Source organism: Heptranchias perlo, chromosome 23 (assembly GCF_035084215.1).
Source record: "Heptranchias perlo isolate sHepPer1 chromosome 23, sHepPer1.hap1, whole genome shotgun sequence".
In the NCBI taxonomy this organism is placed as follows: Eukaryota; Metazoa; Chordata; class Chondrichthyes; order Hexanchiformes; family Hexanchidae; genus Heptranchias; species Heptranchias perlo.
Window position 1 is genome coordinate 33,950,578 of NC_090347.1, and position 23,119 is coordinate 33,973,696.

The 23,119-nt window shown below is 44.2% G+C and overlaps 1 protein-coding gene across 5 annotated transcripts in view; it reads left to right on the forward strand.

The window, feature by feature from the left end:
- The window catches only part of LOC137341237 (myocardin-like), a 635,026-nt gene that overhangs the window by 555,247 nt on the left and 56,660 nt on the right, over positions 1–23,119 (forward strand). For 4 of the 5 annotated variants that reach the window (XM_068004310.1, XM_068004312.1, XM_068004313.1 and 1 more), the window contains one exon: positions 7,997–8,052. In XM_068004310.1, coding sequence (XP_067860411.1) covers positions 7,997–8,052 — 56 coding nt within the window. Of the gene's footprint in view, positions 1–7,996; positions 8,053–17,670; positions 17,726–23,119 lie in introns of those variants that run through there. The other variant, XM_068004314.1, reaches the window with a different exon arrangement.

The following is a 23,119-nucleotide window of genomic DNA, read 5'->3' on the forward strand; positions in this document are numbered from 1 at the left end:
AAGGGGAGCATCGTGAGGTTGTCCGTGGGCTTGCGGTAGAGTGAGGTGCTGAGGTGCCCGTCTTTGATGGAGATTCGTGTGTCCAAGAAAGAAACTGATTCTGAGGAGTAGTCCATGGTGAGCTTGATGGTGGGATGGAACTTGTTGATGTTATCGTGTAGTCTCTTTAGTGATTCCTCGCCGTGGGTCCATAGAAAGAAAATGTCGTCGATGTATCTGGTGTATAGCGTTGGTTGGTGGTCCTGTGCAGTGAAGAAGTCCTGCTCGAACTTGTGCATGAAAATGTTGGCGTATTGGGGTGCGAACTTGGTCCCCATGGCTGTTCCGTGTGTTTGGGTAAAGAACTGGTTATCGAAGGTGAAGACATTGTGATCCAGGATGAAGCAGATGAGTTGTAGGATGGCGTCTGGAGATTGGCTGTTGTTGGTGTTGAGTATTGATGCTGTCGCAGCGATGCCGTCATCGTGGGGGATACTGGTGTCGAGTGCCGAGACGTCCATCGTGGTGAGAAGTGTTCCTGGTTCAACTGGTCCGTGGGTACTGAGTTTTTGTAGGAAGTCTGTAGTGTCGCGACAGAAGCTGGGGGTTCCCTGTACGATGGGTTTCAGGATGCCCTCGATGTATCCAGAGAGGTTCTCACACAGGGTTCCGTTGCCTGATACGATAGGACGTCCGGGTGTGTTGGCTTTGTGTATCTTTGGGAGGCAGTAGAAGTCTCCCACGCGGGGAGTACGTGGGATGAGAGTGCGTAGGATGCTTTGAAGGTCTGGATCGAAGGTCTGGATCAGTTTGTTGAGCTGGTGGGTGTGTTCTTTGGTCGGATCTGCGGGTAACCGTCTGTAGTGTTCCTGGTTGTCCAGTTGTCGGTATGCTTCTTTGCAATAGTCCGTTCTGTTCTGTATGACGATGGCTCCTCCTTTGTCCGCTGGTTTGATGACGATGTTGCGGTTGGTCTTGAGAGCGTTGATGGCGTTGCGTTGTGCTCGGGTGACATTCTGGACTGTCTTCTGAGTGCGGCTGATGAATCTGGCATTGACGCATTTCCTGACAGCTTGAGCATACATGTCAAGCTGAGGGCAGCGACCCTCCAGAGGAGTCCAGTGTGACTCTTTCCTCTTCGGTTGCTGTACCGCGGATCCCTCTGTCTGCTGTTCCGGATCGTTGATTGTCTCATTGGGTTCGCTGCTGAAATCTTGGGGTTTGTGGAAGAATTCCCGGAGCCTCATTCTCCTGATGAATTCCTCTGTTTCCGCCGCGAGACTAATGGGGTCCATTTTGGTAGTGGGGCAGAAATTGAGCCCTCGGCTGAGAACTTCGATTTCGTCTGGTTGAAGGGTGTGGTCGAACAAATTGACGATAGACTTCCCTGTGGTTGCAACCGTGGTACCAGGGGAAGCTTGGTCGATGCTGGTGGTGATGCCGAGTTTCTCAAGCTTCCTGCTCTTGGTTTTCATGTGGGCAGCGCCGTTCCGTTGCCTCGTCTGTTTGGCGGTATCTCGTAGCTGGTCTGCTGTGTCCTGAGTACAGGTTGAGAGTATGGACTCTATCTTAGTTTCGAGGTTGCGGCGTCTGCTGTAGAGTTGGTGTACGAGATGGTTGCGGAGTGTGCGAGAGGTACGACGGCAGAGTCTCTCAGTGTAATCCGAGTTGTATGTGGACTTGAGTGGGTTCGTGATCTGTAGTCCTTTCGGGATCTTGTCTGCTTTCTTGCAGCTCTGTAAAAACTTGATGTCTGTGTCTATATGCGCGATCTTCTTGGATATCCTTTCCACTGTGAGCCGGCAGTTTGTGGTGTCGATGGTAGCCGTGATGTGGAGATGCCGGTGATGGACTGGGGTTGACAATTGTAAACAATTTTACAACACCAAGTTATAGTCCAACAATTTTATTTGAAATTCACAAGCTTTCGGAGGCTTCCTCCTTCCTCAGGTGAATGTTGTGGAAATGAAATCCTCGAACCCTTCGCATTTATAAATCAGAGAACAATACCTGGTGATTACAGATCGTCTTTCCAACTGCCCGTTGCCAAGGCAATCACAGTGTGCAGACAGAGAGGTGTTACCTACAAGGCCACCGAATATACAAACAACCAAAAAAAAACAGAGAGAGAGGCAGAAACATAGAAACATCCGGAAGGAAGAGAAAGACAGCAAATGACCCGTTATATTAAAAACAGATAACATTTGTTCGCTGGTGGGGTTACGTGTAGCGTGACATGAAGCCAAGATCCCGGTTGAGGCCGTCCTCATGGGTGCGGAACTTGACTCTCCAGCCAGAGGAAACAGCATCTCAGCATCTACCCCATCAAGCCATCTAAGAATTTTATACATTTCAATGAGATCACCTCTCATTCTTCTAAACTGCAGAGAATATAGGCCCATTTCACTCAATGGCCATGATTTTGACCCCGAGCTGGGAAGGGGGTGGGGGTTCAAATTGCGGAAGTACGGGTTTCCCAGATGTCCTTACGATTTTGACGTAAGGACGTCTTTTATTTTTTTTGTCGGTTTGCTGTCCGACTGGCCGGCCTGATTGACAGGCTGGCCTCTGTTGGATGGGAGAGCAGCCAGGGAGAGGATGTGAAAAGGTAAGTCTTCAGGTAAGTCTTTGATTGTATGGATGGGGGGCATGGGTGGGCACGGGGCACTGACGGGCATATGGGGGCACCGATGGGCATGGGTGAGCACGATGGGGGAGTCATTCATGGGGGGGATGGGATCGGGGTTCAGTCACTGGGTGGGGGGTGTTGGGATCTGGGGTTATCGCGGGTGTCCGTGATCATTGGGTGTTGGGATCAGGGGTCATCGCGGGTGTCCATGATCGCTGGGTGTCAGGATTGGGGGCCATCGTGGGGGACCACGATCATTGTGGGGAGGGGGTCATCATGGGGGCCGCGATCATGGGAGGGGGGGTCAGAGATTCTGGGGGGAGTTCGCGATCATTGGGGATCGCTGCAGGTAGTCTTGTTGAGTCTGGGGGAAGCACTCCTGCTCCTCCGGGCCCTCAAGCTGTGCTAGAAAGGCACCTACCTGCGGTTTGGAGCCTACCCGCCTCCTCTCACATGGTGTGAAGGAGAAGGCCCAGGGATCCTGGCCCCCAGAGGTTGAAATTGCAAAATCTGTAAAAATAGAGCACCGCAGCCTCCGAGAAAGGTTTTAGTCACCAGCCCGCCTCCTGAGAGCGGGTTGGTCGCCCGCCCTTTGTCCCACCCCGGTGAATATCAGAAATGGGTAGATTGGGGGGGAATCTGAAATGGTTGCAATTTTGAATGACCCCCCCACCCCCAACCCTCCCGTTTTTTAATGTTAAAATCGTGCCCCATAGCTCCTTATAGGACAACCTGCTCATCCCAGGAATCAATCTAGTGAACCTTTGTTGCACCCCCTCTAAGGCAAGTATATCTTTCTTTAGGTAAGGAGACCAAAACTGTACACAGTACTCCAGGTGTGGTCTCACCAGAACCCTATATATTTGCAGCAAGATCTCCTTACTCTTATACTCCAACCCCCTTGCAATAAAGGCACTTGCCTTCCTAATTGCTCGCTGAATGTTAACTTCCTGTATTTCATGTACAAGGACACCCACATCCCTCTGACTACCAACATTTCTCAGTCTCTCACCTTTTAAAAAATATTCTGCTTTTCTATTCTTCCTACCAAAGTGGATAATTTCACATTCCCCACATTATACTCCATCTGCCACCTTCTCGTCCACTGACTTAACCTGTTTATATCCCTTTGCAGTCTCTTTGCGTCCTCCTCACAGCTTACTTTCCCACCCAGCTTTGTATCGTCAGCAAACTTAGATATATAACACTCAGTCCCCTCATCTAAATCATTGATATAGATTGTAAACAGCTGAGCCCCAAGTACTGATCCTTGCGGCACCCCATTAGTTACAACCTGCCAACCCAAAAATGACCCATTTATTCCTGCTCTCTCTTTTCTGTCTGTCAAACAACAACAACAACAACTTGCATTTATATAATGCCTTTATCGTCGTAAAATGTCTCAAGGCGCATCACAGGAGTGTTATCAAGCAAATTTCACACCCAGCCACATAAGGAGATATTGGGACAGGTGACCAAAAACTTGGTCAAATAGGTAAGTTTTAAGGAGCGTCTTAAAGGAGAAAAGAGAGGTAGAGAGGTGAAGAGGTTTAGGGAGGGAATTCCAGAGCTTAGGGCCTAGGCAGCTGAAGGCACGGCCACCAATGGTGGAGCGATTTAAAATCGGAGATGTGCAAGAGGCAAGAATTGAAGGAGCGCAGAGATCTCAGAGGGTTGTAGGGCTGGAGGAGGTTACAGAGATATGGAGGGGTGAGGCCATGGAGGGATTTAAAAACATGAATGAGAATTTGAAAATCAAGGCATTCCTGGACCGGGAGCCAATGTAGGTCAGCGAGCACAGGAGTAATGGCAGAACAGGACTTGGTGTGAGTTAGGTTATAGGCAGCAGAGTTTTGGAGTTTATGGAGGATGGAAGTACCAATCCTTAATCCATGCTAATATATTACCCCCAATCCCATGAACACTAATCATGTGTAACAAACTCTTGTGTGGCACCTTATCGAATGCCTTTTGAAAATCCAAATATACTACATCCACTGGTTCCCCCTTATCTCCCTGGGTAGTTACACCCTCAAAAAACTCTAATAGATTTGTCAAACACGATTTTCCTTACATAAAACCATGTTGACTCTGCCTAATCATATTATGATTTTCTAAGTGCCCTGTTACTACATCTTTAATAATAGATTCCAGCATTTTCCCTACCACTTATGTCATGCTAACTGGCCTAAAGTTCCCTGTTTTCTCTCTCCCTCCTTTCTTGAATAGCGGGGTTACATTTGCTACCTTCCAATCCACGGGGACCGTTCTAGAATCTAGGGAATTCTAGAAGATCAAATCCAATGCATCCACTATCTCTGCAGCCATTTCTTTTAAACACTAGGATGTAGGCCATCAGGTCCAGGGGATTTGTCAGCTTTTGGTCACATTAATTTCTCCAGTACTTTTTCTTTACCAATCTGAATTTAAGTTCCTCACTCTGATTAGACTCTTTGTTCCCCACTATTTCTGACATGTTTTTTGTGTCTTCTACTGTGAAGACAGATACAAAATATTTGTTTAATATCTCTGCTAGTTCCGTATTCCCCATTATAATTTCTCCTGTCTCTGCCTCTAAGGGACCCACGTTTACTTTTGCTAATCTCATCCTTTTTATATACTTGTAGAAGCTCTTACAATCTGTTTTTATATTTCTTGCTAGTTTATTCTCATTCAATTTTCTCCCTCTTTATCAATTTCTTGGTCATCCTTTGCTGATTTCTAAAACCTTCCTAATCCTCAGGCTTACTGCTCTTTTTGGCAACATTGTAAGCCTCTTTTTTAATGTAATACTATCCTTAACTTCCCTATTTAGCCACAGTTGGATCACTTTTCCCGTGGTGTTTTTATTCCTCAAGGGAATGTATATTCATTGAGAATTATGAGTTATTGCTTTAAATGCCCGCTTTTTCTTATCTTTTAACCTAATTTCCCAATCTACCTTAGCCAACTTGCCCCTCATACCTACTTAATTGGCTTTGTTTAAATTTAAGACACTAGTTTTGGACTTAACTACATCACTCTCAAACTGATTATGAAATTCTATCATATTATGATCACTCTACCCCAGAGGATCCTTAACTATAAGATTACTAATTAACCCTGTCGCATTACACAATACTAGATTTAAAATAGCCCGTTCCCTAGTTGGTTCCTTGACATATTGTTCTAGAAAACTGTCTTGAATGCATTCCATGAACTCGTTCTCCAAACTACTTTTGCCAATTAGGTTTGCCCAGTCCATATGACGATTGAAGTCCCCTACGATTATTGCATTACTCCTGTTGCATGTTCCTCTAATTTCCTGATTTATAATCTGTCCAACACTATAACTACTAGATCAAACCCATTTATCTCTATTTGTGCCATTAATTCATCTATCTTGTTACGAATGCTTCATGCATTCAGATATAGTGCCTTTAATTTTAACTTTTTGCTATTTTTCCCTGATGTGACTTTAGTCACGAAAACCCTATTACCTTTGTTAAATTCTCTGTCCCTTCCTGACACACTCTGCTTGTTTTTATGCAAATCACTACTCTGCTGTACAGCTTTGACCTTTCCCTTTAGACTTACAAATTTGCCCTTACCTGAACCCTCCCCACCTCTTATTAGTTTAAAGCCCTATCTACTGCCCTAGTTATTCGATTCACCAGGACACTGGTCCCAGCCCAGTTTAAGCGGAGCCTGTCCCAACAGAACAGCTCCCTCTTTCCCCAGTACTGGTGCCAATGCCCCATGAATTGAAACCCCCACTTCCCACACCATCCTTTCAGTTATGCATTTAACCATCTAATCTGGTTGTCAATATGCCAATTTGTGCATGGCTCAGGTAGCAATCTAGAGATTTTTACCTTTGAGGTTTTGCTTTTTAATTTGGAGCCTTGCTCCTCAAACTCCCTCAGCAGAATCTCATCCGTAGTTCTACCTATGTCGTTGGATCATACATGGACCACGACAACTGGATCCTCCCCCTCCTTCAAGATCTTCTCCAGACGCGAGGAGATGTTCTTAACCCTGGCACTAGGCAGGCAACATAGCCTTCAGGACTCCCGGTCGCGGCTGCAGAAAACAGTATCTATCCCCCTGACTATCCTACTCCCTAACACTGCCACATTCCTTTTCGCTCCCCCCACTTGAATGACCTCCTGTACCATGATGCCATGGTCAATTTGCTCATCCCCCCTGAAGTCTTTGTTCTCATCCATACAGGTAGCAAGTACCTTGTACCTGTTGGACAAAGTCAAACGCTGAGGCTCCTCCATCACTGCACCTGGGGTCCACTTACCTGCCTGACTCGCAGTCACATCCTCCTGTCCCTGACCACTGACCAAATCTAAACCACTACCTAACCTAAGGGGTGTGACTGCTTCCTGGTTCGAAATGTCCAGTTAACTCTCCCCATCCCTGATGCACCGCAATGTCTGCACCTTGGAGTCCAGCTCAACAACTCCAAGCCGAAGTTCCTCGAGTTGCAGACACTTACTGCAGATGTGGTTGCCTAGGATCACGCTGCTCTCCACAAACTCTCACATGCTGCAGTTATGGCACATCACCTGCACTGCCATCTCTATCTAACCTTGTTTTATTTATTTACTTACTTAAAGTTTTTGTGTAATTAATTCACTTGGTTTATTTTTAGTTATTTTTTAAATTAATTTATCTAGTTTAAGTTATTAATTTAATAAAGTATTAGCAAGTTGTAGGTTCCTAGTTTAAACCACTCCCCTAGCTTAAAGAGCAAAAAAATGTATAACTCACCACCCAGTGACCAACCTGCTGTCCTCTGATGCCACTCTTTCAAACTTCTGCTTGTATTTGAGTTGGTCTCAGCTTCATATGCTCTGCTCTCGGTCACTGGTCCTGCTCCTTCTGCTCTCGGACCTCTGCTCTCGCTCCTTTTATCCCCAATAACCCTCAAAAACTGAAAACACTAACCAATGGATTAAATACTTACCGACTTACCCTCGGCGCTCCTCGTTGTCTTATAATGTCACTTTTTTCATTCCTCGCGTGGCTCCCTTTATGCTCCGCTCAGCCTTAGTCTCTAGTTCTTTGGTTTAAATCACTTAGCAGCTCCTTCCCACTCTGTGCTGTCATAATGAGCACCATGTATCCACGGATGGGTTTTGTTTTAATTGAATGATATCATTGTGATTTCAAGTATAACTTAGAGCTGATTATATATAATTATTATACTATGTCTAGGAAGAGGCCTAATTTCAGCTTCTGCCAATAAAGCAATTTGTGGCATCATGAAATTGAACGCAGCATCCTGTGAGATCGACTGCAGCGAGCATGTGTGATTTTGGGACATTGTACAAACTGTAATTCGAGTTATTGATCTTCCTGCTAACCAGTTTGGATTTGTTTTGTTTATTATTCCAGCTCTAAAGAGTCCAGCTGCATTCCACGAGCAAAGGAAAAGTCTGGAAAGAGCCAAGGTATGGACTCCAAAAACATGGACAGCAAGCTTATTAATAATTGCATGTGGTATTAATTCAAACAGTGATTCAGAAAAATGAATTGTACAACCTGCTCCTTATCAGCCAGAAAATGTCAGTCTTGCAATCTGTTAGCAATCTAGACTATTTGCATTCTCCTAATATATTTCTGTCAATAGAGCTACGCAAGCCATCGGAGTACATAGTATGCTTTCATTTTATTTTGACCGCCTACTTCAAAACATTTGCAACATCACAAATCCATTCACAAAGCATTTTGATTTGAAATGATCTCGCAACATTCTTGTGATTATAGGACGCCTTCAAATGGGGGAGCTACAGTGTCTTGTAATATTTATGCCAAAGTTGCTGAGTGTGACAGAAATTGTTACTTTGAAACATTTTTCAAAGTTGCATCCTTAAGCATTGCAACCTTTTCCACTTGGCAGCTGCAGATTGTTGTAAGGAACATTTGAATACCTTCCTGATTTTTAACATGCATTGCGGTGATGGAGACATTTCCCTCCCCCTTGCCGATAGTCCACCGGTTTTACCTTGGCTCCATTTCAGACATTTGAAAACTAAGCTTACGGTATTCAGGGTGGCATTTCTGTTTTCAACAGCTTGCTGAACCCTCCCCTGCTTTAAGACTTCCTCCGCCCCAACCCCCTCCTCACTTCCATAATTGTTTCCTGGTGACATGAATGCTGTTCTTTTGCAGCAGGAATGGTATTTGCGTAGATATAGTGTTGACCAATTCCTTGGTAGTGCAATGGTTAGAAGGGTTAACACTTGTCCTTGTTGAAACTACTGGACTTGCAGGTTGTGACAATGTGACCTGGATTATGTCAGATTTATGGCTGGCCGTACCAAATCCAACAAGGTTAATTTGGGGTTGCCACGAGCTGAGACAGACCCATCTGTCAGGCGTCATGGCACTACAGAACTTGATGGGCCGAATGGCCTCCTTCTGTGCTGTAAGATTCTAAAACCATTACAAAAAGCAGCTAAACAGTTGCCTGCAAGGCACCAGGAGATATGAGTCAATACCAGAAAATGATTCGATTGGAAGGAGAATAGTTAATCCGTTGATAGTGATGCTTAATTAGTTCACTTTAGATCGATTCATCTCAAGTGAGAAGCTGAAGATGGTAACAGGGCAATACAAACGTTAATAGATTTTGTGTTCAGTTGAACATGAAGTGTTTTCAGTTCCCGCCACAAACTCCATTCCCTAGCCACCGACTCCATCCCTCTCCCTGGCCACTGTCTGAGGCTGAACCAGACCGTTCCCAACCTTGGCATCCTATTTGACCCTGAGATGAGCTCCCGACCACATAGCCACTCCCATCACGAAGACCACCTATTTCCACCTCCTTAACATCGCCCGTCTTATCCCCTGCCGCAGCTCATCTTTTACTGAAACCCTCATCCACGCCTTTGTTACCTTTCGACTTGTCTATTCCAATGCTCTCCTGGCCAGCCTCCCATCTTCCACCCTCCATAAACTTGAACTCATCCAAAACTCTGCTGTCCGTATCCTAACTCGTACAAAGTCCTGTTCACATATCACCCCTGTGCTTGCTGAGGGGTGATATGTGAACAGTCCAGGAACGCTTCGATTTTAAAATTCTCACCCTTGTTTTCAAATCCCTCCATGGCCTCACCCCTCCTTTTGTCTGTAACCTCCACCAGCCCTACAACCCTCCAAGATCTCTGCGTTCCTCCAATTCTTGCCTCTTGCACATCCCCAGTTTTAATCGCTCCACCATTGGTGGCTGTGCCTTCAGCTGCCTAGGCCCTAAACTCTGGAATTCCCTTCCTAAACCTCTCTGCCTCTCTCTCTCTCCTCCTTTAAGACGTGCCTTAAAACCTACCTCCTTGACCAAGTTTTTGGTCATCTGACCTAATATATCCTTATGTGGCTCAGTGTCAAATTTTGTTTGATAACGCTCCTGTGAAACGCCTTAGGATGTTTTACTACATTAAAGGCGAGTTACAAGTTGTTGTTGTTGGATTTGCATATTGTTAAATTTTTTTACATCCAAATATAAAAGATGAGATATGGGGGGAAATGTGGAAGCTTGTCCAGGATTGTGCCTGCTCCTGTCGCTGAACATCCCTACCCTAATGTATAGAGCTGTACAACTAGATATGCCCCACGTGCCTACAAGTATCCTGTATTTTATAATGTAACGTGTATTCGGTGTAGCATGTATAGTTCACCACGACCTGTGAAAACTTGTGCAAAATGATAAAAAAACAGACACACATCTACTATATTTGTTTTCCATGCCAAAAAGCTAAATCCATGTTTTCAATTTGGTGGTTCCAGCAAATGACATTGTTTGTTCCTTAATTAAGCCAACAACATGGAGTCCTTTCATGCCAACAATATCAGTAGCACATATTCTTTGTGGGCCTGATTTTCCACTTAGTTATACTCATGCCATTTACATATATCACCATTTACATTGTAGTGCAAACATCCTTCTTTCCCTCACTGAAAAATGCACAGACAAGTGAATTTTAAGGGCTGCATATAATGACACCATTATACCAGGCCAGAATGGAAATGATTGGGTAATTCCCCCTTAAATCATGCCTGGAGACCACGCTGCTGTAAGTGACTGGGATTGATTTTATGCACATAATTTGTATTATGTAGCTATCCTCCACTCACTGCATTTTGCTGGAGAAATCACAGTGCTTTTATTGGGAGACTTTGCTGTAGTTTCGGTCATGCATGTTTAAATAGACTCTGTAAATAGACTTTGTTTGCTTTGCTGTTTGCTGTCAGGCTACCATAAGTCCTTCCCTGTCTCCAACTCATTGGCTGATGCAATGCAATTCATTGGCTTACACAGTGGTGTCAATAGACACTCTGGGGATTAAATTAGTTAACCCCCGAGAATGGGCACTGGGATCGCGATGCGTGATTAACCCGCGCCCGGTCGTTGAGATGCAGGCAGCAAGTAACATTCGTGCTGCCTGGTGATTGCAGTGATTGCTTCACGCAGCCAATGCTACCTGCACTGTTGATTGGTCGCATGCACCAGCAGGGGGCCCCGATATCGGGAGTGGCTCGCACTTCTTAAAGGCAGCCTGCACCTCTTAAAGGGGAGGTGCACTGTGACTGCAGGGAGACCTGGAATTGGTGTGGCAACTAACTCTGTGCTGCAATATACTGAGGAATGGCTGGGCCTGCGAGAAAGTGTGCACAAGGTACTCGGACAATGCACTAGAGGCCTTGGTACAAGAGGTGGATGGATGGAGAGGCACCCTTTATCCACAGGGGGGCAGGAGGCCCTCCAGACACTTGCTGAAGAGGCAGTGGGAGGAAGTCGTGCACGAGGTGAATGCCAGGAGCATCGCACCACGCACATGGATGCAGTGCATGAAGACGTTCAATGATTTGACACGAGAGGTCAAGGTGAGTGACTTCAACTGTCATGTGGCATATCCTACCAGCTGCACCACTATCCTCAGCCACTGCTCCACGCATTACACCCACCTACCAACAAACTCTTTTCATCAGTACGCAACTCTTCAAATCAGATGCTGCATCTCGCCCTCACATGATACCACTGTTGCAAGCCGCACACCCAAAACTCGCAGGTCACACACACTGGCAGCGATTCAACCATGACAGCCACATCACCCAAACACCTTGCAGGACATCCACTGACACATTTCCCTCTTTCTTGCAGGAGAACGTGGCGCATAGCAACAGGCAGCAGGAAAGACCTGAGAGAGGACAGGCCTACATGTCCTCACCCCCATGGAGGAGACAGTGCTGTCGATCATTGCGTGGGCCGTCGCTGTGGCCGTGGTGACTGGCAATGCTGGAGGTATCGATGATGAGGGTCTCTCTATACCTAATCCTCCTTCTCGCTTCCCATTTCTCCCTCATCCCACAATCTTTTCTGACTCACATGCTGCAGATGGTGTCAGCATGCACGTCTTACTTTCTCCTCTCCCCTCACCACAACTCAACCTGTGTCCCTTTGTCATTGCAGATACCCAAGAACTGGAACCAGCCCAGTCAGAGGAGGCAGAGAACAATGACAGTGATGATGCAGACACATTGTCACTCGATCTTACACTCGCAACCACCAGCTGAGACTGACACTGCGCATATTTTAGGGGCGAGGCTAGAGGAGGGATCTGCACGTGGTGCGACAGCTGCACGTGGTGCGACAGCAGCACAAGTGCGCAGGAGCCGGGGCAGGGGAACGAATACTGCAGATGCTCAGCTCGCTGAAGGGTGAGGTTGCACACTAATTCTGCTGCAGAGGAGTCAGATAAGGCCAGGTGACAGAAGAAGGCTGATGGGCGTATACAACCAAATACCTGGTGCACTGGAAGCCTGCACGCAATATCAAGGGGCATGGAGGAGTCCAGCTCCAACTTGGCACAGGGATTTGCATAGAGCTTGGAGCCCATCCTTTCCCACATGGAATGGGTGGTCTCCTCCATCAGCACACCTGTGGAACCCACCATGATACAGCGTCTGATGACCAATGTCACAGCTTCCATTGCAGCACAAACATCTGCCATCAAAGGTCTGATTGCTGCTTTGGAAGTTCAGACTGCTGCTGTCGTGGCTCTGGGTTCCACTGTGGAACGGGGCTTCCAGGGCGTCACAGCAGTCCAGCAATCTGTTCTCCAGCAGATCACCAGGATTGTTGAGGCGCCGCCCCAGGAGAGTGGCAGTGGCGCCATGGAAGTCGGACCTGCTGACCTATCTCAGGATGACAGCATTCTTGCTCTCACCTCTGCCACTCCGCCAGTGCCCTTGCCATTGCCTGTCAGCCAGTCAGCCCAGACTGATGCAGCCCAGGCCACAAAGGTGCAGTCTGCAACCGGGCCCTCCCGGCCCAGAGCTGCTCGAAGTTGTCCTCCAAGGCCATCTGCACTCTCCTCCATTGAAAGTCTGCAGCCTTCCATCACTCACACTCCAGCCATTGGGGAAGCACCTCGTAGGAGCACTAGGATAGGTAAAGGCACACAAACAAAAGGCACTAAGGGAATGCACAAGGGTGAATAGTCTCATTTTGTTTGAATTATTACGTGTGTTTATTTATAAATTTGCATTTGAATTTGCATTTGGTGTTGGTTTTCATTTCTGCGATGAGCTGAGGGAGAAAGCAATATCTAATCATAAGGAGGACAATTTGATGGGCATGTGGGAGAGGAAAGGTAAGGAGTGTGGGACTGTTGGTGAATGGGAAGGTGTCCTTGAGGTTACAGGTATCGCTCATTAATCAACTGATCACGCAGAGCCCTGGCAGACAGGGTCTGTCTACCTTGTTGCCTCCCTGCTTCTTCCTCCACTTCCTGCTGCATTTCCTCCTCCTCCTCCTCCTCCTCCACTTTCTCCTCCATCTCCTCCTCCAACTCCTCCTCCACTTCCTCCTCCTTCTCTTCCACCTCATCCTTCTCTTCCTCTGGCTCTGGCTCAGGTTCTCGCCAGATAGGCGGTGGCAAGGGCTGTTCCCTCATAATGCGAGGTTGTGCAGCATGCAGCGTACAACGGCAAATCTTGATACCTGCTGAGTACTGCACAGCTCCTCCAGACTGGTCCAGGTAGCGGAAGCATTGCTCGAGGACACCTATGGTGTGTTCCGTGTGGCAGCATGGCTCTCATTGTACGCCTGATGTGCATGTGTGCACGCATTCTGGACTGGAGTCATGAGCACTTCATAAGAGGATAACCCTTGTCGCCCAGTAGCCATGAATCTGTTTCTGAGCGCATGACCTCCCTTATACAGCAAACTGCGAGATATTGCTTATATCATCTGCAGTAGCCTGAAAGGATCCAGAGCCGTAAAAATTAAGCGCCAGTTACCTTGACAGCCATAGGCAGTGTTTTCCTTGCCCTGCTCTGAGGCTGCAATTGTGGCTGCAGTTGACAAATTTCAGTCACAACCTCTTTCGTGAACCACAGCCGTCGGATGCACTGGTCGTCACTGAAGTTGAGGTAAGAGAATTGGTCCCTGAAGACCCTTGTTGGATATGGCGTCCTCCTCCCTCTTCTTGCAGCTTGTCCTGCTCTGCATGATCTCTCTGCATACTCCCAGTCATGTTCAATTCCCAGAAGAAGCCTCCGTAGGCCACCTATTTCTGGCAGCAACCTTGTTCAGCACACTGTTTGAAATGCCACTTACAATACTGCATAACCAGCCAGACCGCTTTCTATATAATATTGCAACTTTCTCCAAGTATAGGAAACTTCCACAAACACCAACAATTGTACCAGCAACCAGAATAACAAATCCAGCAACTAACCTGTAACTCCTGCATGCTCCCTTTAAATAGCGCTGGTGGGGGGTCCTTCATGCCCTTTAACTCTAGTTCAGCTGTGCAAGGTTAGGACAGTGCTTGGCTGGAGTGGGGAGTACGAAAATGCCACCGGCTGCTTCAAATCAGCGTTGCACACTGATTACCGTCATAATCTCCCCACTTTGCATGCTGCTAGCATTCGTTAGGTGCGCGTACGGAAACGGCATTACCAAGATGGCATCCTGTGAACGTCACACCGGAAGTGTGCGCACGCATCTCGGACACCATTTTCAGGGCTTAGGAGTCCGCGTAATGCCTACAAAACGGCCGCTACGCGGCTCAATTTAGCCCCCTCTGATTTTTTTAAACCCGTGCCATACTTCCTTCACTCACTCACTTTGGCAGTTATTTTTTGACAGTGGGCACTGGTACGTTGATTGCAGAACACAGCAAAAGAAACATTTGATCATTTTAGTTCTTCACAAAAATGTAATATGATTGATTGTCAATTCCTGCCTTCCCATGATATGATTCACAGAAATATGTATTTTTTTCAGCACAGATTGATTTTATGCAGTGATGAGATCAGCTTCTCACTCTGTTTTGTTCAATTATGGCAGTCTGAGGGCAGTATCCAAAAGCTGCGAGTAGTGACCTATCCCAGTGATGCCATCTCCATAGCAACAGTGCAACCTTCTTGACAGCAATGCAGGCAGAGGGTTGGGAATTCCTCAGATGCCAATACTGTCATCAACCCTGCATTTGAAACTATAAGATGGGGAGGTGAAGTGGAGAGTCCCTTGGCCAGGCACAGACGGTACATTATTGTACTGTTGTTTTCAGCACTATTCTTGTGTTCACAGCAAGACTTCCATGAGCAAACTGAGTGTCCTTATGACCCGAAACCTGCATCGTTATTCTTTGCTTTGAACGGGTTAGCATGCCCAGGTTTAACCATTAACCCCTAATGTAGAATATGTGGGATGCCTGTCAAGTTTTCCCAACACCTCCAAAGGCAGGTAGTAGCACACTACCAAAGAAATTTATACAGGCTATACTATGGGTGGTGGGTTGGAATTAAGATTAGGAGCTGGGTTGAAGAATTGTATAACCCGTGCAAAGAAACTATTTAGTGGGACACTTCCCTCTCACTCCCCCCACTGATTGTGCCTTTTACCCATTCTGATTTAGTTCAACTTTCTGTCTTCTGCAGAAATAATTTAAAAATTAAAAGTGAAACACATCTTGATGTGGATTTATAACTGGAAGGAAGTTTCATTTACATTTGAAATAATTCAGGCATGGCATTGAATTTCAAAACTATTTCTGGCAGACTTGTGGCGTTTAAGTATGATTGAATCGTTTTCTTTCCACAAACAAGGAAGAATGGTTCATACTGAATCTAAATCTAATATTTATGCCTTGCTGGATTAAAGATTCCATCATAAATATCATTGAGATAGTTTTGGTTTACCAGCAGTGTTTGCTGCATAGGTATTAAGGAGTATATTTTATTGAAAGTACTGTAACTGATTTGATTGTCTTACAAATTGCAGGGAGTTTTCTCTTAAGGAGTTGTGTTATACGTAAGTGGAGATTCTAGCCAATTTCCTTAAAAATGAAACACCTAAAAGAAGATCTTTGTTGATGATTCTCAGAAAGTCGCCAAAAGATCATAGAATCATACAGCACAGGAGGGGGCCATTCAGCCCACCATGCCTGTGCCGGCTCTTTGAAAGAGCTATCCAATTAGTCCCACTCCCCATCCTTTTCCCCATAGCCCTGCAAATTTTTCCTTTTTAAATATTTATCCAATTCCTTTTTGAAAGTTACTATTGAATCTGCTTCCAACACCCTTTCAGGCAGTGCATTCCAGATCATTACAACTCGCTGCGTAAAAAAATTTCTCCTCATCTCCCCTCTAATTCTTTTGCCGATCACCTTAAATCTGTGTTCTCTGGTTACCGACCCTCCTGTCAGTGGAAACAGTTTCTCCCTATGTAGTCTATCAAAACCCCTCAAAATTTTGAACAACTCTATTAAATCTCCCCTTTACCTTCTCTGCTCTAAAGAGAACAATCCCAGCTTCTCTAATCTCTCCACATAGTTGAAGTCCCTCTTTCCTGGTACCATTCTAGTAAATCTCCTCTGCACCCTTTCCAAGGCCTTGACATCCTTCCTAAAATGTGGTGCCCAGAATTGGACAGAATACCCCGGCTGAGGCCTAACCAGTGTTTTATAAAGGTTTAGTATAACTTCCTTGCTTTCGTACTCCAGACCTTTATTTATAAAGCCAAGGATTCCATATACTTTTTTAACAGCCTTCTCAACTTGTCCTGCCACCTTCAAAGGTTTGTGTCCGTAAACCCCCAGGTGTCTCTGTTCCTGCACCCCCTTTAAAATTGTGCCATTTAGTTTATATTGCCTTGCCTCATTTTTCCTTCCAAAATACATCATTTCACACGTCTCTGCATGAAATTTCATCTGCCATCTGTCTGCCCATTTCACCAGTCTGTCTATGTCCTCTTGAAGTCTGTTACTATCATCCTGGTGGAAAATGGTCAGATCTATTTCCAGCACCACTACACCTATTCTTCTTAACTCAGACTGGTCAAAATGTGAAATGGACTTCCAAGTCGGGTTCTGAAGGCAAAAACCTTCAAGTCATCTAAGAAACAGCTGAATGCTGTGATGGGTGATCTGTATTTTTTTCTGAATTGATTCATCTTGTGATTCTCCCCTCATGTGAAAAATGGAGTCATATTAAATGCCACACCTCTGTGAGTAAGACACATTTTGTGAAGCAGGTGGTAAAGTACCCAACAGCCAAGAAATGTGAATTAAAAATTAGGAAGAGATTAAAAAAAAGGAAAACTGCAAATGCTGAGAAGCTGAAATAAAAGCAGAAAATGCTGGAAGTATGTAGTATAATCATCAGCATCTGTGAAGAGATAAAAACAGGTTAACATTAAGCTTGAAGACTCTATCAGAACTGGGTTCCTCATTCCTGACATCAGGTCTACACCCCAAACATTAAACTATCTCTTTTCAGATACTGATTGAGCTGCTCTGCATTCCCAACTAGTTCTGTTTTTATTATTGAAAATTGGGAAACTAGAAGTAAGAAAGTCAGGCAGAACTTTTGCTTTTACGCAAAGGGGATAGTTACCAGGAAAGGTCATTGGAGCAGAAGGTAGAAATGGGTTCAAAAAAGGGACAAGATTGTTGAGCCTGATGGCCATTTAACTGTAAGGTGTAGCAATCCCATCAGTCAATCAAGAATATTGTGCAAAATGGTATATTTTCCTCTTTGCTAATCCATCTTTCTATATAATTTAAAGATTCCTGTCTGGCATGTGTCTGAGGGTATGGGAAAGTGTCCAAAAATGTAAGAAAGTTTTTGTGTTCCTTGACAGTTTTCCATTTTCTTATTTTTTCCTCTCTTAATTTTCTTCCTCCAACCTTCTTGCTCTTTCAGGGAGTCTGTATGATAATATTGCCACCCAAACTCGTCCCTATCACCCTGTCATGCATGGGCCTCTTTTACAAGCATTGGTCATTCATTTTGACTTGTCTTAACTCATCTTTCACAATGTTTTTGAGACCATAGTGCATGCAGAATCTTTCGTCGCTATGCACATGTGCAATTTTCTTACATCATAACAAACTACATAGTGCCAACACGGTGTTGGATTTTGTCCCTCAGTGATATCACTGGGACTTTGGTGACACATTCTAAGGTGCAGAAGTCAAGAACGCAGTCAGGTCACAGATTTTTAAAAATGACTGAACCACCAGGAGCGAAAAGAGAAAGAAAAGCAAAAAGGCAGAGGAGGAAAGCCAATACCAAACATGAGAGGGACAGAATTCCCAAAGCAAAGTGAAAGATTTAAAAAGAACTAAAGGAACAAATAATTACAGGAAAAAAGTGAGAAACACAGTATTGCGAATAATAATGCCAAACATCAGCAAAATAGCACCCAAAAGGCAAATTAAAGCATTAAGGAATAGTCAGGGTAACATATGAACATGACTATAAGGCTGCACTTTCACATTGATGTCGAGCAGTTTGGGGTGTGCGTTGATGTGAAAGTAGCAATAAAGCTCCAGACTCGGGTCCCAATCTGACTCCTGAGTATAATAAAATCAAGTGGTGTGAGACTCCCTTCTGAAGCCCAAAACACACTGCTTGTGCAAAGCGCCACACGCATCGTAACTCCACTCTGTGACTGTTGTGACCGTCTGTCAGTTTTCTTCTTTCAATGCCTGTTCATTTCTTCTTCATTAGTTAGTTGTTTTTTCTGCGCACTCATTGTTGAGTTCTTCAGGAACCACTTAGGGAGTGTTGCTGGCATCTAACTCGGTGCCGCGGTGGAGAGCTTGAGATGGAAGGCTGCTTCAGAGAGGGAACAGGCAGGAAATTTACCAGTCGTGGTAACAAATAGATTGGAAGTAAAATATTGCATTCCTTGCTTTGAACGCTCATGTTTTTTACTAAAATTAGCAAATGGAAGAAAAAATAGCTGAAGAAATTAGATATTCCCTTCAAAAATTTGATCCCCAAAACAAAGTTACTGGCTTCAATGCCATTGTTAGTCAAGTTCTGAAAGGTCTATCCAAGAAATCATCTGCTTTTTGTCCCATCTGATTAGAAAGTAGCAACCATTTCCATAACGAGAGATCAACTCAGATGCAAATAATTACACATCAGTATTCTTAGTGCTAATTCTGATAAAGTTCTTGGAAACTATAGTGATGAAATGCTGTTGGAACATCTGAACACAAGAACCTGCTAACTGGCTTTAGATTAAAGTGGTTGATTTGTAATTCCATGAGTCTCATGGTCCAGAAATGGAGTAATTCTCTTGATGCCTAGCACAAAGTTAGAGCAGTTGTCCTTGAGTTTTAGACAGCATTCAGTAGAATATTCATTGAAAGGATGGTGATCTGCATCATAATGGATGAATTATCCAACTGGATACACAAGTTCCTTTAAGAATATCAGGATAAATGGATTTTGTCATCTTATTATAATACATGCACAAGATCCCTCAGGATCCCTATAGAATTGGAGAGTGGGTGGACAAATGATGGACATCTACAGTGACAAGACGAACTAATAACTTAAGAAAGGTTCAGCATGCTGTTGCCCATTCCATCTGTATGTGGAATTGCAAACTCTCTTTAGTTACAGACATTCAGTTGCTTGATTAGGTAATCACTGCTAATTTACACAGAGGGTAGAAATTTCAAGTGAGCTTGGCCCTATTTCTCACCAGGAGCAACACTAGTGTTTATTCACCCAGCAAAATGTGATTATTTCCTTGATTGACAGGCTGCAGAAAAAAAGTCTCTTATCCTGGACTTGGTAAGTCCACTACTCATAGGGGAAGAAAATTTCTTCTAATCTGTAGTCTCACTTGGAGCCTGTTAACTTTAAATCTGCATCCTCTAATTCTGTTTTCACAATTTGCCTGTTTACATCTACATGATCCAAGCCTTTCAGCCTTTTAGACTGGATCAAGCGTCCCTCAGTCTTCCTTTCTCCAATGAAAACAACGGTAGCTCTGTGACTCTCTTTACAAATTAGAGCACCGAGCCCTTGTCATTCTTCTCTGACTCTTTCTATCATGTGAGTGCCCTTTTGAAGGCAGAGGGCCCAAAATTGCATACAATCATAGTATCATAGAAAGTTACGACACAGAAGGAGGCCATTCGGCCCTTCGTGTCCGTACCGGCCGAAAAAGAACTATCCAGCTTAATCCCACTTTCCAGCACTTGGTCCATAGCCCTGCAGGTTACGGCACTTCAAGTGCACATCCAAGTACTTCTTAAATGAGTTGAGGGTTTCTGCCTCTACCACCCTTTCAGGCAGTGAGTCCCAGACCCCAACACCCTCTGGGTGAAAAAGTTTCTCCTCAGGTCCCCTCTAATCCTTCTACCAATGACTTTAAATCTATGCCCCCTGGTCACTAATCCCATTGCTAAGGGAAATAGGTCCTCCCTATGCACTCTATCTAATCCTGTCATAATTTTATATACCTCAATTAAATCTCTCCTCAGCCCCCTTTGTTCCAAAGAAAACAACTCCAGCCTATCCAATCTTTTCTCATGGCTAAAACTCTCTAGCCCTGGCAACATCCTTGTAAATCTTCTCTGAATCCTCTCTAGTGCAATCACATCTTTCTTGTAATGTGGTGACCAGAACTGCACACAGTACTCAAGCTGTGGCCTAACCAATGTTTTATGCAGCTCTAGCATAACCTCCCTGCTCTTATATTCTATGCCTCAGCTAATAAAGGAAAGTATCCCAAATGCCTTTTTAACCACTTTATCTACCTGTCCTACTACCTTCAGGGTTCTGTGGACATGCACTCCAAGATCCCTTTGTTCCTCTACACCACTCAGTATCCTCCCATTTATTGTGTCCTCCCTTGCCTTGTTTAGCCTCCACAAAAGCATTCTCTGGATTAAATTCCATTTGCCACTTTTATGCCCACCTGACCAGTCCATTGATGTCTTCCTGCAGTCTACAGCTTTCCTCCTCACTATCAACCACACGGCCAATTTTTGTATCATCTGCAAACTTCTTGATCAAGCCCCCCCACATTCAAGACCAAACCATTAATATATACCATAAAAAGCAAGGGACCTAGTACTGAGCCTTGCGGAACCCCACTGGAAACAACCTTCCAGTCGCAAAAACACCCGACAACCATTACCCTTTGCTTCCTGCCACTGAGCCAATTTTGGATCCAACTAGCCATTTTCTCTTGAATCCCATGGGCTTTTACTTTTTTGACCAGTCTGCCACATGGGACCTTGTCAAAAACCTTGCTAAAATCCATGTACACTACATCAAACGCATTACCCTCAGCAACCCTGTTAGTCAGTGCAGTGCAGTTAGCCAGTTAACAATGCAGCATAGCTAGGGATTAGGTGGCTCAGTGCTTGGCACATTGTCCTTTCACCTCTGGGACCTGTGTTTAAATCCATTCCAGATTTATACAGGGTAAAAGTCCTTGTTCACTGCCAACCGAAAGGGTACAAAGTGAAATGAGTTTCACCAGGATCACAGCACAAAAATGTAATTTGTCACTCACTTGGAAAGATCACAAGGGTAGTTGGTATGATGAATGAAAATATCATGTTTGTGCAGTGAGGTCACACTTCTGAGGCTGTATTTAAGGCATATGCTTAGGGCAGCGTAGTGGGAACTTTAGTCAGTATGTGGCCTTTTTTGGACCCAATACATCCTTCACTTTAACGAGCTCAAAGAAACAAAAATTAATTTAAAAAAGAAAATATAAAACAGCTTGGCATCTTTCCCTCTGTTTCTTTTGACGACAGCAGTGCTGATGAATCCTGACTTCTATTATTTACTTTTTTCCAGTAGATTATGGAAAAGATTGTTACAGCAAGAAAAAGGACAAACCAAATTGAGTTGTTACACAAAAAAAAATTACACTGTTCCAAAATAGATAGAATATTCAGGAGTTTTGTCAATTTGGAAATACAGTAGTCTCTACAAGCAAAGTGCAAGGGGACCCATTACATAAAAAAATCATATTGAAATAGTTTTAATGATACCCTGGGGAAACTGTTGTCGCAACATATAATTATGGTTCAATTGAGTGATTTGATATAATGATTTAAGCCACAGAATATCATACTGTGAGGGGAAAATACATCATGATAGAATTCTAAATGTGTTGCACATTATAAAATTAATCCTTATAAGAAGCAATGGAAAAACAGATTCATGAGCCCATATCGTAAGTCCCACTCGCATTGTCGTAATACATATCATGTGTTAAATATATGAGTGCCAGCAGTTCTTTGGAAAAGCTAAGCATTTTAATTTCCTACCTTGATTATTCATTTGAATAGTGGTTTGTTGTTGTTGAAAAAGTAACAAAGTAATGAGGAAACTAGATCACTTATATCTGCGTTTCAATGTATGTGCCTTTCTGTATAGGTCTGAGAAGAACAGTTTATATTTTTATGTATGATGTGTGTATTTTTTCAGATTTGAGGGTTTTTTTTCTAATAATTAGCATAATAGCACCTCTAGCACTTCTGGTATCCGGCAACACCATCTGAAATCTGAGTCATACAGCCACTCTCTAATGTTGGCCATGATTAACAGGACCTCAAATTCTATTCAAAATTACAGGGTGTTATCCTATTTTATTGTGGGGTGCTATCATCTTCCAGTCAAGCAAGCTTTGGCTTGACTGGAAAAAGGTAACACCCCATAATTTGTGCACAAATGGTAATTACAAATTATGAATGAATGTCATTTTAACCTTATCCTCACAGCAGAGTACTTTGCGTAAGGACAGTTATTATTTAGCGGAGGAGATTCATGGGGAAGAGTAACTCCAGGGACAGCCTGCACCAGAAAGCCACCGTATTCTCTCAGGAACAGATATGAGACTGCTAATGTGGAGCCACCCTATCTGCCTTAGTACATTTTTATGCACAATTATTTAAGAGCAAAACTGTTACTTCTGATCTTCCACTATTTTTTTAAAAACCTAGCGAATGCCACTGGAAATGCAGTGGTGGTGTCATCATCAAAAACATCAATGCATGAGTCATGACTGAAAATGTTATCTTGCGTTGTGATTGTGATTCCATGTCCCTATTTTAAACTCGGTATAAAATTGCAAGTATTAGTCCCAGTGAGGTGAAATTCAAAAGAAGTGTCATGCTTTACTGGTCTTGTTGGCTGTATAAAACTGCATTATTGTTTACACAGCAAATAAACTTGGCAGAA